Genomic DNA, 16,416 nt, shown 5'->3' with positions numbered 1-16,416 from the left:
GAGGACAGAGCACTGTTCCACATCACATTTTCCTTACCATTGTCTACATCCAGATTTCTCTCCCTGCTCAACTCCACTCCCTTCCAGACCTTGAATATAATCAACCTTCATCCTCTTCTCCCTATGAGGACCACCTGCCCACACCATGTCCTCTTTGCTCAGTTGCACATCTGGTTTTAACTGCTGCCACAGAGCAATGCTAGAGAACTCACTGCTGAACTGGTGCACTCTCAAGCTGAACACAGCCAAAAAAAACATGCTAGAGGATGGAGTATGGAGGGAACACTTTGTAGGACTGGAGAGTGCTGCTAGTGGCTGTGTATGATGGTGTATGACTTGGTGAAACAGATCTTGTTAGGAAATGAAGGAGAGGAAGCTGCAGGACACGCACTGGGAGTTTAAAAGACTGGCTTTTTGTACTGTTGGGATAACCTAACAGAGTAAAAAGTTTTCTGAGGACCTGGCTTTCAGTGCCAAGCCAATCTAATCTGTAAATCTCCTGCTGTCAAAGCTTCACTACCTTAAATCAAGTTATAGCTGCTAGACTGCATGTTCCTCCAATGCAGATTGCAACAGTCATGCACGCTATCATCAAAGCTTTCCAAGTGCTTGATCTTACACTCTCATGCATTAAATCCTAAACTCCATCTCTGTTCTTCCCGGAGGGTTTCTCAGGTAATAGGAGGAGCCACTATATTTAGAGTCCAGGAAGGCTGACAGAACTTCCTCAAGTCCACAGCTTTCTGTTGTCTCTGTTGCTGATGAGTCCTGCAAAAAGACTCAAGCTGCTTAGGAAGACCTTCTCATGCCAAGGGACAAGCACAAGTGCAGCAGCACCTAGGGAGGAACTGAACTGAGAGCACAGATGAAATACGCCGTGCTTTTCATATCTGCAGAGCAAAGAGAGTCTACTCTGCCAACGCAGAAAGCCATAACACAGTTCAACTTTCTTATCTGCAACAGCTGAGAAGGCACTGTGTCACCTGGCAGGGCTCCTGGCAGAACTGGCAAGCATGGGGACTAGGAAAAGGGGCATGTGGGATGTGTGTCCCAAGGACAGGGCAAAGAAGTTAGGACAAGCCTGGGGATGAGTTAAGTGACCAGGAGATGCCACTGGATACAATTTCCTAGCAACTAAGAACCTCCATGCTCCAACATTCTGTGCCCAGCAGCCAGGGCCTAGTGGTGTGGAGTTGCTGGGATGAGCACAGTTCCATGGTGAATAGGAGCCAGGGGGGTCTGGTGAGGAGCCTGAGGTCCTTCATTAGCCTGCGTCTCCTTCTAGCGTGTTTGCTACTCCCTCCAGAAGCTCCAGCTGTGCTACTTGGAATTAGTGAAGTTTGCACAAGAGTTTTTTCCACTGTGAAACTTTACTGGGAAAACAGAAAACAAGCACATTACTTTCCTCAGCCTCTGGTGTGTAACTTAGCATCTCCTCTGGCTTCTGAATGACAGCACCTAGCACAGCTCCTCTCATGCCTGAGCACTCACAGCCTGAGTGGCCCTACATGTTTGGTATTCAGCTGAGATACCTCACTTTCGCACAGGGCAAACAGCAGAGCTGAACTACCACAGCACAGGCTAGATGTGGTTAGCCATCTATGCATGCTTTCTTGACAGAAGCAAGCTGAGTCTTACCATACCTCCTTACAAAACCAGTATTTCCTGCACTAACTAGAGGTTTTTGCTTTCAGGTACATGGAAAAGCTGTCATCAAGACTCTTGCCAGCAAACAGCAACAAACATAGATTCTCCGATTCACTTAACAGCCAGCGCTGGAGGTTCTTAAAAAGTGGCCTGGATGATTTCAGAAGCGGCTACCCTCCTTCATCTGATAACATCATCATCCGAGGCAGAAAAGGGCTTTCCCCCATCATTCTACAGAGCAGATCCCACCTGGTTCAACAAAAGGCACGGAAAATATCTGTTAAACCCACATGCAAGCTCAAGTCAGAGATGGAAGCCAGGAGGGAGTTCACAAAGGACACTAATCATCACCTAAGCCACTGCCCTCAGTTACTGCACTCTCATTTGAAAGACCGTGTCTTTCCAAAGGTAAAGTTGCTGCCATTCTCTTACAGTAAACACCTGTCCAGTACCTGAAACACAAAAACAGTCCAGGATTGTGTTCCCTCTTGCCTTAAAAAGTCTCCTCCCTCATTATCTGTTACAAACAGGAAGCCAACAGAGTCCAAAAGTATCTCTGATCTTATTATAGGAACAGCCGTAAGAAACTGTCAACTGTCTGGGATGCCTTGCTGCTATGCTGATTAGTCACACGGTTCAGTTACTAAACCACTCCTGTAGGACACTGGAGAGAAGAGGCAGACTTGCAAACATCTCTGAAGTGTGCCAGGAATAATAAAGAATCCGATAAAAATAAAATAAAATAAAATAAAATAAAATAAAATAAAATAAAATAATAAGATAATATAAAAGGTGACCACATACTTTTTTTCTTTTTTCCCCCTGTATTATGAAGCATGTACTACCTAAAAAGTTCAGATTAAAGTCTGCAACTCTCAGTTAAAATTCAGGGCTCAAATCCCACTGGAGCAGATGAAAACCCTGGCCTCTGACACAAATTCTCTGATTTCACTCTCTTTGTATACAGAGAATACCAAAGTGCAGAGAAAATCACAAGCCAGTTTATTGTGTAATGCTGCCAGGTGCATCTATTGACTTCAGTATTCACTCGGCATGAACGGAGGGGACAGAGAGACTTCTTATGCGTATATGCCTCATTTTGGATTCAATCTGACTGAGTACAGTTCAAGTAGTCCATACTCAATTCTGAGTGAACTGTAACCTACAGAGTGCACACTTAAAATCAGCAAGCCAGTGGCACATGTTTTCCTGACCTGTGAGTCATGTTCCACAGGAATGCCACTTTGACCTTACCAAGCTTACGCTGGGATACCATAGGACAGACTCTGGTGAAGCAGATTTGAAATAAGTTGTAGCTATACTCATGCTTATGGTTTCACCTTATTCTTCTTTTGAAGTCAAAGATAAAATTTCTATGTATTTCTATGGGAACAAGTGATTCAGTGATTCTTAAAATCCCACTGCAATGCTTTAGGAATCTGTTTCCTTTAATTTCATTAGCCCTACATGCAAGTTGTTAGTGGCTTGAAAAGTATTCACAAACCAATTCTGCAGCTAAAAATTTCCGCAGCTGCATCAAAACCTGGATACATTCTATCTCCACATACTGTCTTCTTGACTAAAGTAGATGTCTTGCATAGCAAGCAAAGGATTTTTACAGTCTCTGCTAACTGGAGTTTACTATGGCTGTGCATTTGTGTGAAACTGCAGACCTTCAATGAATGTTTGCTTTGAGTCTGTCTGTCTTATGTCAAAAGTTGATCTCTTGTTTCTAAAACACACACTGGTACTGAAGGCTGCAGTTAGATTATTTTGCAAACCTGTTTTACATTACTGTTTATTCAGGCAATCATCTGACTAACACAATTCTGAAATGTAAGTATCTTTTAGCAGGCAATAGCAGTGAGAGCAGAATAGCTGAGTTCTCTGGAGTCTTAGCATGTACAAATTCTGCTGTCCCAGTCCTTAAGTGAGCAGACCTTATTACCATAAATGAGGAAAGAGACAAAAAATGACAAAAAAATGGCTCTCACTGGGAGTCTCTTCCCGATTCCCAATGTCTGCTACACCTAAATGCAAACTTGGCAGGCCCAGAAACAGGCCAGAATGTGTCATAGCTCCTACCCCTACTCCCAGCTAGTCCATGGCAGCCATTAGCAAACAAATGTTTTATATGTCAGCCTTGACACAAATAGTTTGTGTCTATCAGCTTATACAATGAGGTTGTTTGTGTCACAGCCCTCCAGCTCCTGTCTCTGGGCAGGGCAACGCAAGCCAAAGGCACAAAAGACACTCGCTTCCCTGAAAACGTGCCTGATGACAGAGGTCTTAAGAGGACAGTGCTGGAGAAGAAGAGACACACACACAGGCTGCAGATGAGTAGCTCAGCAGCTCAGCTTCACCTTCTCTTAGTCCTGCTGAAAGCTTTGGCACCATGGCGGGATGAGCACACACACTTAGCAGGATTTTACTGTAGTGCAATAAACAAAGTTCATCAGCTGTTCGGGTGGGCAGGTCTCCAGCTTGCCTCTGTGTACAGCTGGTCACAGCTGCTCATGGCAACACTGTGTTCAATTATTTGCAGCTTTTTTTTTTTCAAAACAAAAGTGGTGCTGAAAAAAAATACTGGGGGTGGGGGGAAGAGAATGGTGCCTAAGAATCTACTGCAGTACCTGTCCATCTCCACCTTCCTCAGAAGGCAAGCAGCACAAGCAGCATGGCACTCTTGCGCTGTTCCTAGGCCTGTGCATCTTGCAGAATCTAGCTCCCTGTCAACCCCTGGGACCCAGTTCAATGTTGTACTCTATTGTGCCTGCTAAACTCAGGTTTGAGAATTTAACTTCTTGTTACATCTTCTTTGATCTTTTAACATCATCTGCAAGCAGTGCTGGTCACTAATATGAGAACCATTAAGCTAGAACTTTAGTGCAGACAGGAATACCTTGCATAGGTTAGCTGTATCCTTTGACACTGCAGCAAGGGTGAAATAGGGAATAGTTCAGTAAAGAAAAAAATCACACCCTTAGCCACATGACCTGAGTCTTAGGATGGAGTCACTGCACGGCATGTTAGACACCAATTGCTGGTCACATCTCACAATTTCCTCTAATGTAACTGGGTGAGAAAGGACTCTATGCTTTCTCCTGCCATCAGACCAAAGCAGCACATGACTAAGTGACCACTGACATCCTCTTGCAATGGTTACACTCAAGAAAGAGGAAATTGCAAGAACAGTTTCAGACTAGGGCATGCAGATTTGATGTCAGCAGTATTTCAAGACGTGAAAGATTCCTACGGCTGCCTTATTTATATCCCTGGTTTCTTATTTCAGGTAAGAGAAATAAGTAACAGCAACAAAGATAACCCCATGCAACTGGGTGGTACCAGATCTGTAATATGGCATGTTTAGGTGAGGAAATAAGCACTTTACCACCAGAATTTATAGAATATTTAGGAGAATCCTTTTGGAGATGAATTGTAAAGGGTTCTCAAAGGGTGATAAATGAGGCTACCCAGGAAGAAAGGCAGTCAGGGAACTGAGAGTTTCATTTAGAATTCAGGGAATTGTTATCTTCTCACAGGGAGCACAAACAATCATAGTCAGAAATTTATAGATTTGGCATAAATCATCTCCTGAAAATTAAGAGTATCTTAACCTCCTACAAATGAAATACTCGCACTCGGTGATGTATGAAAAAGTGTGAAAGAACAGATAGGCAAGCTGAGGTGAGAAAAGTACTTGTCAAAAGAAAGCTCACTTAGGACCCCTATGACTTGTTTCTGTTCCTCTCCTCTGCAAGTCCTTGGCTCATGTGATACTTCATTACGACCAACTGCAGACAAAGCTCAACAAAGTCTTTCCTCAGAAAGGCAGATTAAATTTTGCCTGGCACCTTAAGAATCCGAGGGAATACCTGAGATGGTGTAAAGAACACATTTTTATGAGCCAGGTGAAGACAGCAGTGACATGGCTCTAAAGCATCCTTCAGTTACAACACACAGCTTCATTTCACAGTAATTAACATCATATCTAGGTTAAGAGAATGCACCTAGGATGAAAATGATGTTTGCTTGTAATGCTTGTCAACATGTGCTGTAAAAGAGTGTAAAATGATATCACAATCTGCACCAGTGTCCTGTTGAGTCTCCTCACAGGAGCTGCCCTTTTCCAGGAGCAAAAAAACCCACATTTCTGGTATATTCTCAAAATCAACTTTTCCTGTCTGAAAAATAATACAAGATTATATTACAACCTACAAACACATACGCATATATTCTTTTCTATCACTGAAACCTGTGTTTATTTTCTCAGTGCCTTTCAGACTTTGAACTTTGATAAATTTCTGTTAAAAGTTGTTTGAAAATAAATATTTGGATGTCTTTTATGTTGCCTTTTTCTGTAGGCCCAACAGGGTAAAAAGTTGAGACAAAAGTCAAAGCATGATGTCTATGGGAAATTAGATGACCACCCAGGTCTATGAGCATGAACTTGCTGGAACATTTCAATTATTATTTAATTTATATGAGCTATGGAACACCACAGCTTCAGTGAATGTTGGGGTGTCCTTGACATGCTTAACATTTCATAGAACTCAGCCAAATACATTCAACTATATTTTATGCTTTAGGGGTTTGGATGGCTCATCACTGGCAAAATAAGGTAACAGAACAAAATTATGTCTTATTATACTTCAACTATTGCTGTGCTGTAGAGCGACCCTGCCACGCTGCTGCATGTAGAAATTCCACTGAAGAACAAAGGCATTTCGTTGGCATTTCTCAGTATGTCTCTAGCAAGCATAGAGATTAAAATACTGTATACAGGGAAAGACTAAATTGAGCAAAATCTATAAATCTTCAACTTTGATCCCCAACATTGATTAGTTTGATCTTATTGGGCTCCAATAGATTTTCACACTTCTTCAGTGTGCTGTCTTCTTTGTTTTGGTGTCTCTTATCTCCCCCCCTCCTCTTTCAAATCTCTAGAAGGTAGGTAAAATCTCTAGAAGGGTAGGTAAAAAGCATCAAGAACCAAAAATGAAATAGCATATGAAATGCTGTTGTACTAGCAGGGAAAAAGGAGAATGGAGAACATCAAAATAGAAAGCCTGACTTTCAAAGTGAATGACTAACAAACTGAGGAAACTGGCATGGGAAAAAATCTACATGGAAAAGTGATTTCAGGAAAGCTATCCTTCCTTGATATTACGGGCACAGCACACGCGTTTAGAGGAAGCATAGGAAATGAATCAGGAGACTGGCCTGGACAAATGTTAAGCTCTCCCTCAAACCCAAGAAGAAATGCTAAGACAGACTACTAAAGGAAATTAAGAGCAGCACAAATATCCAGGAAAAGTAAGGAAAGTGAGCACAGTGAGATGCAGCTAGCAAGTGATATTAGATACCAAGGAGTCACTCCTTATTAACATTTCTGATGAACAAAACATCACAGGAGATTTTTTTTTTTTCCTGTGGAGAATGAAATTAACATTAGTCAAAACTTCAGTACCTTCTCTGCCTCATGCTACTGGAAAGCTCAGCCATAGTCAGACAGCTAAGATAATTAACACTAGTGAGAAAGGACAAAGGTCTCAGGATGCAACAGGGATGGGATAGGTTGCATAGCAATTATATCTGTGAATTGCCTTGAGTCAGCTAAGTGAGGATGAAATGCATTCTACTATGGGAAAAAATGATAGAAGACGGTCATTAGCTGTTTCCTTGCAAATTTATGGAAAACAGGTGTTTTTGCAAAGAATCCATACAAGTTGCAGTGGCACCCAACTAGAAAACACCTCAAGGACTCTGAAGGGCTTCAGCTGGATTTACAATGATCCTGACATGTCAGACAACACCTGGAAAAAAAAGGAGTACAAAAAAAAAAAAAGGGGCTAAATTACTTCTGCCAAGAAGAACTTCTCAGATGTGCAAATACTGAACAAGGAACAACTGGCTAGGCTAAAGTTCACTTGAGAATACAGGGATTTGTAGAAGACTGTGAATGTCTGCAACACCCAGTCATGAAGAAAAAAAAAAAGGAAGCATCCTATAATGAGAGCAAAGATGAACATGAGATAACCCTCTGTTCTTCTCAGCCTGGGTAAGATGACCTCGGAGGTTTGCCCAAGTTTGGTCACTGTTCTTTAAGAAAGCAAAAAGAGTTACAGGAATAATTACGCATCTATAACCAACATGCAAAGACAGAACAAAATGAGTTATGCATATGGATAAGCAGTAACAGAGGACTTGATTAAGAAGCTCTAATTAAGAAGAAGGGAGATTCAAAGAAACTGGAAATACTTTACTGCCCACACGTCTTTGGGACAGAAGCTATGTAAAATACCATAAAGCCGTAAAATACCTACCTAAGAACCTGTCTCTGTACGGCAGGCGAGAGCTTTCACCGTCACACACTCTCTCCTCCCATGCCATCTGCTGGCTATGCGAAATGCTGCACAGAGAAGAGTCAAGCGTGCAAAGCCGACACGCAATTGATATGAGGAAGAGGCGGGACAGAAACACAGTCGGGTTTATGGTTTCGTCCAGGAGCGTGATGCATGTCTAAAGTATACTGACGCTTCAACCTCCTCATTTTTCTGCTTTGTTGGGTAAGGACCCAATGCAAAAAGATTTTAACAACTGCCAAGAAGACCCCTGTGGCAGCAAAAAGGCTAACTCCCAGTGTGTCTTGAGTCTTGACTTGAGATTTTGATCTGGCTTCTACTGAAAAATACAATACACTAAGCTTTGTGAGCTCTTATTAAGATATTTAAGAGATGTTATTCCTTTTCCTGTGCAGTGATAATAAGAGGCATGTCTCTTCCTATTCACTTGACAGTGACTGTTTGCTTTTTAATTCTGTGACAGTAAGAAGCTGCAGTGTAAGACCCAGCAATGTGAAACACTGAAAACTCCTATTCGTTATCAGAAATCTGCTCCTTGTCTCTAAGCTCGCTTAAAGCCTGTTCTTCTTTTCCCTCTCAACACGCTTTGTGAAACTACCAAAAGTGTTTACTCTTGTTGCTGTTAAGGTCAGAAAGAGATCCCTGAAAAGCTCTAGAAAGCTCGCCTGTCAATCTTTAATTTTTGAGTTGTCCATGGAACAGATGCCCCAGTAGTACAGCCAAAGGGTGTAACAGGGCTCCTTAATTTTTATTTCTTCTCTTCTTGTTCATGTTTCCATTTTGTTCTACTATAAAACTGGAAGAACCACCACACAGACCAGTACTCTCCACTGTCCTTAAAATAGCAACTGTACACCAGGAGATCAGACAGTGAAACACAGGCAGGCTCATAAGCGCTCCCTAAATAGCATCCCACACTGCCACTGCCAGAGCCAGAATAGCGGGCTAGATGTGCCACCGGTCTGATTTCAACAGGGCTTTTCTCAAACACTCTGAAGCTAAAGCTGAGATTCCTTGTCACCACACTAGAGGGCACAGCTTACAATATAAAATTCAGAAAGGTCGTTTGTGTAAGCACATATGGGCTAGGGCTCGTTAACAACAGGCATGGCTGTACAGTTGTTTATAGAATTGCAATAATAAGTATTCACCCTACTGCACTGGTTCTGCAATATGAAGTGGCGGGCAGTTTGAGGCTCCTGTTCTTATCCCACTCAGCTGGCTGGTATTCTGCAAAGTCACATGCAGCTTTTCAAAATATTTCAGCAACTGCTACCGCACTGACTGAGTAAACAAAGGTGCAATGAAGCCTCAGTGTTCACAGAGCACATGCTTCTAAATTAATGCCACATCAGAAATGATTTCATGAACCAAATAAAATAATAAATTAGAAATAGAATCGGTTATGTCCCTGAGAATCTGAGAAACTGCCTCCTTGCCCATTCACTGTAGCACTGTTTTGTTTGGTTCCAGCACAAGCTTTAAAAAACACAAAATGCATTTTGGAACACATTGTTCTGTCTTCAAAATTCTCCTAGGAGGCAGATGTCTCCAGATTCTACAGGATGCAAGCATTTCAGAAATTCTGAGAGAGACAAGGTAACAAAACCCAGGGCAAGTTACTGACGGTGATGATCCGTGTTTGTTTCAGAGCAGGAATCTTCTTCTTTAGCATCTGGGGAGCTCTTGGGCCATGACTCTTCTCACTTCTGTTGAACATTTCTTCTTTTAACTCTTGTTAAATGCTCGGTGATTCAGGAATTTCAGCCTTAGCATTTGCCAAGAGCCTTGTTTTTATGAAGACATACAAAATAAATAGACAGCTAAAAAGGAGTTCCAAAGCACAAATTCTGTTACCTGCACAGGGTACAATTGTTACAATCATGACTGAGCTGCCTAAGACTACTTGTATCCAACATAAATCCACACAGCGTCTGAAGAAAGATCTGCCTTTCCTTTAGCCACTCATTCTTGTTTTCTCCCCTCTGTCTTTGTGCAGATGAAAAGGACTTTGGGACTTTTTTTTTTTTTTTTTTTTTTTTTTTTTTTTTTAATACTAATTTTTCACTTAGTATCGGTTAGCTCATCTGACCTATTTTGGTGGCTACATGAAAGCAGAGACTGCACAAAACAGTAAGGACTTTGGCTGAGGGGAACCAAAGGGTCAGATAATCGTTTTCTGCAACAGTGTTTGATTACGCTGAAGTATAATTCTACTGGGCATTTTCCAAACTATGAAGCCTCTTCCAGTTATGCTACACGCTGCATATATCACAAGCATGTAATCATTGATAAAACTGTCTTTCCACTGAACCTCTTGCTCAACAAAACATTCCTCACATCTAAAATGTGGCCAGTTCATTAGAAGTGGCCATTCCACAATGGATTATAGAAAGGCCAAGGACTAGGAGACAACAGCACTCAAAGTGCATTTGCAACAGCTGATGCTGATGACACTTGGCAGCAAATGGGGAAAATAGCAGATGCCTTCTAGGGTCTTCCCCAGGAATCCGGGTTTCAGAATTGTCCTTCTCCGCCTGGGAGAAAAGGAAGTTTGTCCCTGTTAGCCCTTTGGTTCTTTGTGACTCTTTTTATAGTCATCCAAATGCATGACATTAAACAATTATTCCTTGGGAGCTCCCTGGTTTAGTTTCTTCTGCAGATACTGGGTGAAAAGGAGACTGAGAAGCAGAGGAGACTTGTATAAACATGGAAAATGTTTAGTATTGGAGGATAATTTTGCCCTTCTCTTGCTTATTAAGAAGCAACCTGCTTTTACTTTGTCACTGCTTTTCATCACTTGCATTTCTGTGCCTTCAAAATTAACTGTTCCTTAAGGATTTCTGTAATAGCCACTTGTAAGCTGCATTACTTTGATGTCTTCCTTTCAAAGCCACTTTACCAGCTAATTTAAGAAATGCTGAGATTAGCAGCTCCAAATACTACTTCTGCGCTGGTGGTTGGCATAAGGATGCTGTTCTATTGAAATGACAGAATAGGGATTTCAGTCTGTTCTGTTTCAGTGAGATGCTCAGGAATTTTAAACTGCAGTGCACACTTACTGTCTAACAAACAGCAGTACCCAGGTGCCCTAACTGAGGATCTCAGCTGTGCTAGGTGGTGTATAAATACAGAGCTGGAACTGCCTCTGCTATGAAGGCTAGAAAAAAGGAATACGTAAGTAAACTATGAAAATAAAATCTACTGTGCCTATTTTAAGTACCAAGGCTAAACTGAAGGTAAACAGACCCTTGAAACATCAACAGTTGTAAAGGAGACTGCACCCAGAACCAGATCCACCGAGGAAGTGCCCAGGCAGGTCCCAGCTTCTTAGCTCTTCCCTTTCCCTGTATTGTTGGTCAGAAGATCTGAGCAGTACATGTTTAACATGTTTGAACACATCTCACACAACAAAGTAGATGTCTATACTTAAGCACAAGCTCAGCCCTTTTTAGAGCAGGGCTTTAGGGAAGGCTTACTGTGTTTAACAACAAGTGAAGTAGAGAGGAGAGGAGAGGAGAGGAGAGGAGAGGAGAGGAGAGGAGAGGAGAGGAGAGGAGAGGAGAGGAGAGGAGAGGAGAGGAGAGGAGAGGAGAGGAGAGGAGAGGAGAGGAGAGGAGAGGAGAGGAGAGGAGAGGAGAGGAGAGGAGAGGAGAGGAGAGGAGAGGAGAGGAGAGGAGAGGAGAGGAGAGGAGAGGAGAGGAGAGGAGAGGAGAGGAGAGGAGAGGAGAGGAGAGGAGAGGAGAGGAGAGACTGAACAATGAATTCTGCATATTCACACAGGCCCCCATATAGCACATAAGCCAGGAAACTTAACTGTGAAGACTGCACACTTGTGCTTCTATAAATCTGAGTGACATTTACTGTCCTGTTAAGCTGAGGTAGCACTGCTCTTAACGACACAGGAAGATTAAGAAGTTTACACACTGCAAATAGTTATTCAGAGGTTTGCTGTTCTCTTTTCTGATGATCAAATCTCATCAGTGGCCTTTAGAAATCAACAGCTCTGTTCACATAAAAAGAAAGGATATTAAACAAACAAACAGTGGTAAAACTGTCTGGAACTGCCTCTGTAACTCCTTCTCTAGCGTTAAATCATTGGTGCTAATAGCCCAGCCCCTGCTGGACTGATAAACTTTTTTACACTTTTGTCACTCTGGGATTATTAATCTGAACTACAAAATCAGGAACTGCATCTACTAGACTTTATGATTAGCTAATGTTAGATTTGCTTGTGTAATCGTTTCACTTTGAATTAAGATTTGACATCATTACTCCAAGAGGAACAGAACTGGGTAGGAATATGAAGTTAAATAATTGTCAGTTATTTTCTGTACTAATAGAATTTGAAGCCCTGGTAGTCCAAAAAAGCTTCCTAAGCTTAGTAATGAGGATGATGGAAGAGCAGGACAATGCCGCAAAATCCAATTGTAGGCATTAGAGCACAACGCACAGGTTACAAAATTAGCAGTGAGTTTAACTGAGTTCTTCAGGGACACCAGAGGAAGTCTGGCTTTCCACCACCAGCACCATTCAACTGCACAAACTTCTGCGGTTATTACAGCTCAAGGTTCACCAGTCGCGAACGCTTTCTTTCAAAAACAAAGATCATCACGCATTCTGCCCACAACGTAAACCTTTCAGCTGTTCCTTAGCTCACTACCTCTCTCGCAGCCGCCCGCTCCAAGGGCGGCCCAATGGTGCTGTGGGAAGCCGCGGCCCGCCCCAGGGGCGGCTCCTCCCGGGCCCGTAGCTCGCCTTAAAGCCGCGGTCGGGACAGGGAAGGAAGAAGCCCCACTGCCAGCGTCCGGCCATGGCCCGCGACCGCGGCCCGCCCGTGCTGTGGCAGTCCCCGGCTTCCCCGCGCCTGCCCGCAGCCGCTCTGCCGGCCGAGGCCCGCGGCTGGGGCTGGCTGGGAGCGGGGCTGTGGCCGGCGCTGGTGGTGGGGCTCCTGGCCGCCCTGGTCGCCTGGTTCTGGTACGGCGGCAACGACGGAAGGGGAGAGGAGAGCGGCGAGGCGGCCCCGGCGGTCCAGCAGGCGAGGGGAGAGGCGGAGGCTGCAGGTAGCGGGCTGGGGACTGCGGGCTGCCCGTGCCCACCCGCGGCGGCTTGAGCTAAATGTCTTGCTTAAACTGTGCTTGCTTTAATTCTGTTCTTAGAGGACCTTCTGGTGAGCAGTGAGGAAGTGCTGCGGCAGGCAAAGGCTGCTGCTCTGTCCAGCCTTCAGAAACCAGGAGAGGATTTGACGGCGGCACCAGGGAGTGAACTCAACCATACCCCGAGCGGTACAGCTTCCTCTAAATCTCCAGAGACCGAGCAACTGCTGCCAAAGCAGTGTGTCACCTCCTCGGAGACTGACGCTGGGCAGCGTCTGGCTGATGAACGTGATGGCCACGGAGAATCGAGACCACAGGTGGGGCAGGCGGGTGAGGGATGGTGCGTGATGAACTTGGCAGGAGCCTCTGGTGAGGTTTGTAAGGACAGAAGTGAGGAGAAGCTGTGCCAGCCAGCCGAGAGCCGTGACTTGGACCATGAAGATTGGGAAGTTGTTTCTGAGCACCTGGACTGGGGGGAGGCTGGTCAGAATGGCAGCATGGAAGACTCAGACAGCAAAGAATGGGAACAAGGAGACTGCTCTGATGGGGACTTGAAAGCAAAGAGAGTTGCAGCGGTGCCCCCAATGTTTCAAAACATCCAAGTGACTTTCCGTGTGCACTACATCACACACTCTGCTGCTCAGCTGATTGGTGTTACCGGTGACCATGAGTGTCTCGGGCAGTGGCACAGTTATGTTCCCCTCAAGTATGACAAGGATGGCTTCTGGTCTGAGTCTGTCACCTTGCCGGTGGACACCAAAGTAGAGTGGAAATTTATCTTGGTGGAGAATGGGAAGGTCACACGTTGGGAGGAATGCAGTAATAGGACTCTAGTGACCGAACACGAAGATCAAATCGCTCATCAGTGGTGGGGATACCACTGACTGGATTTTGGACACTGCTTATCTAAACCTGCTTAGATTAATCACAGAGCCCCTAAACTTTCTCCCCTCTTCAGTAGGATACCTTTGTGACTGCGCCGCTCCGTAAGTCCCATATCAAATCTGATTAAACTGTGTGAGCAGTAGATCTTGGTTGCTCCCCTTCCCCCTCCCCCCCCCCCCCCCCAAATTTGAAAGTCACTTGGCAACCTGAAAAACCAATGTTGGCCATCTTCTGAAGATGTGCCAAGTAGGATATGAAGGCATGAGCAGCATTCTGAGCTGCTGCCTGTCTCTAACTCTGGACCCTGGACTTGAGTTGACCCTTGACAGTTTGTGCTGCTTTGAGTGGGGCTGTGGGATGCATCTTTGTGCTGATGGCTTAGGGCTATAAAAGCATACTAAGAAGCATGGTTACCTACACTGTAAGATGAACTTAAATGTTTTAACTTATGTAATGTATCAAGTAAGCAATAAACACTTTCAGACTGATGGTCCTTTATAACACAACCTGTGAACTGACTGTCTATAAATTGCATAGAATAGAGTTGGGTTCCTTGACTGGAAATATTAGTGCTAAATGACTCCTGAAAAGTAGCAGGCACTCTTTAGAGTGACAATGGTTTAAGTACTTTGTTTCTTACTCCCTGCTCTCTAGGAAGCACCCCAGCTCAAATGAAGGCTTGGCAGATGCATTTATTTATTTTCACTTCTATCATCACAGTGAGATAGAGAGTGAAGGTCAGAAACAACTGGGCTTAATAAATTACTTTGTCAGAGTGGGAACAGGCTTTAAAAAAACAAACAGAACTAAAGCTGTTGTAATAATCAGGGGATAGGATTTTTCCTGAAATAGTATATGCTTCCAGGGCATATGTTGCTTGTGAAAACATTAAATTGTGGCTAACAAATACTTGGAATGCTTGTTTCAAGACTAGTCTTTATTGTGTGAAAGCTTAAGTAGCCTTCTAAGTAAGCCAGAGCACGCAGAACACTTCCAGCATCAAAGCTTGTTGCTTCTGTTTTGTAAAAATAAGAGATCTGCCCCAGTGGCTGCTTCTCATATTGTTAGTTCCAAATACAATGCTTCTTGCAGCAAGCTCTTCCCAAAAATGAGGAACCTAGTTTGCAAATATCCCTTCACTACAACAAACCTGCTCTGGAGAGCATAGTTTCATCGGAGGTTTGGAACATACACTTTAAAAACCCATTGCAAAGCTCTTGTCTCTGCTTATGTTTTCCTGTTTTACATGGTGGAGCCGTCTGAGTAGGTGAACTAGACTTTTTCTGAGCTAGTTTGTGTTCTCAGGTAAACCAAGCCCCTCCCAATGGTCATATATACATATATATATATGAGAGCAACTTGTTCTGCAAGTTAGTTACTTCAGATAACGACATTATCTTTGCTTGCTGGTTGTCTTGAACAACCTGAAGATTCAGGCGAGGAAGTTTGCTTTCCTTCCTCAAGAGACCTTTGCTACCTGAGAATAAGGTAGGAAATGGGGGTGAGAGTTGAATTCAAGACGTTTTTTTTTTTTTTTGCTTACTGCTTGCCTAGGATGAAAAGCACCTCCTTCAGTGTGAGAAGTGTTGTAGGGTCTGGAAGGTATGTGGGGTCACTAGTGACTGGGCACTAAGGGGGAGGAATGAGCTGACAGTTCAGGAGCTGATTGCTGCTACTTCAGTGATCTTAAATAGGTAGAAGCATACACACTGCTCCTGAACTCTCAACCGACAACTAAAGTGGGACTTAATCATTTACTACATGAATTTAAAAGGCTTAGGACCTATTTAGCATAACTTAGGTTTAAAAAGTATTAGCATGAGACTTATTTCATCAAAGGGGCTACTGCTTATTTGTAACAACTATTTATCCTCTTTAATTATGACTATGCTTACCATGTGCTAGCAGAAAGCTAAGTTCTGTCCACGTGCACTGCCAGTGAATATAAAACACTTGTGCAGGCTTCAGTCGGTAATGTATGGCTTCAGTTGAATAAGAACTATGCAGAAATGAGTTGCCTTGAACCTTACCTGCATTTTTTGCTCTTACCTAATAAAGAGAATAACATACCCAATATGTTGTAGGCTTATCTGAGAAGATTAATGGTGGTATTAGATTAAGGTATTCACCAGAAAGCCACTTGACCTACACTAGAATAGATTCCTTAATGCAATAATGAACGTGTTACAAACAGGCTAACCCTGAGAAGTCTCTCAAACTGAGGGCAATATTTTAGTTAAATGCCATGCACTTTGATCCAACAGGCGGCACATACAGTCCTCATGGTTTCATCATCTTGCTCAATGATTGAAAACTGGGTTCTACAGAGACGTGCAATGTGTTTTTACTGTGAAATCTAAATTATCATCCTACTCACATCACTGCTTGCCCTGCAGGACATATGCTACATAAGTAAAATGTCA

General features: G+C 43.4%; 1 protein-coding gene across 1 annotated transcript; it reads left to right on the top strand.

The window, feature by feature from the left end:
• Positions 1–12,825: 12,825 nt before the first annotated feature.
• STBD1 (starch binding domain 1) lies at positions 12,826–14,152 on the top strand (the record flags this gene model as incomplete). Its single annotated transcript, XM_079534575.1, has 2 exons — positions 12,826–13,075; positions 13,172–14,152. 2 exons carry the CDS (start codon positions 12,826–12,828, stop codon positions 13,990–13,992), a joined length of 1,071 nt encoding a protein of 356 aa, XP_079390701.1. The 3' UTR covers positions 13,993–14,152.
• Positions 14,153–16,416: the final 2,264 nt, after the last annotated feature.

This window comes from Tetrao urogallus (genome assembly GCF_951394365.1).
Source record: "Tetrao urogallus genome assembly, chromosome: 4".
NCBI lineage: Eukaryota > Metazoa > Chordata > Aves > Galliformes > Phasianidae > Tetrao > Tetrao urogallus.
The sequence above is the reverse complement of the archived record's forward strand: the minus strand, read 5'-3'. Positions and strand labels throughout refer to the sequence as shown.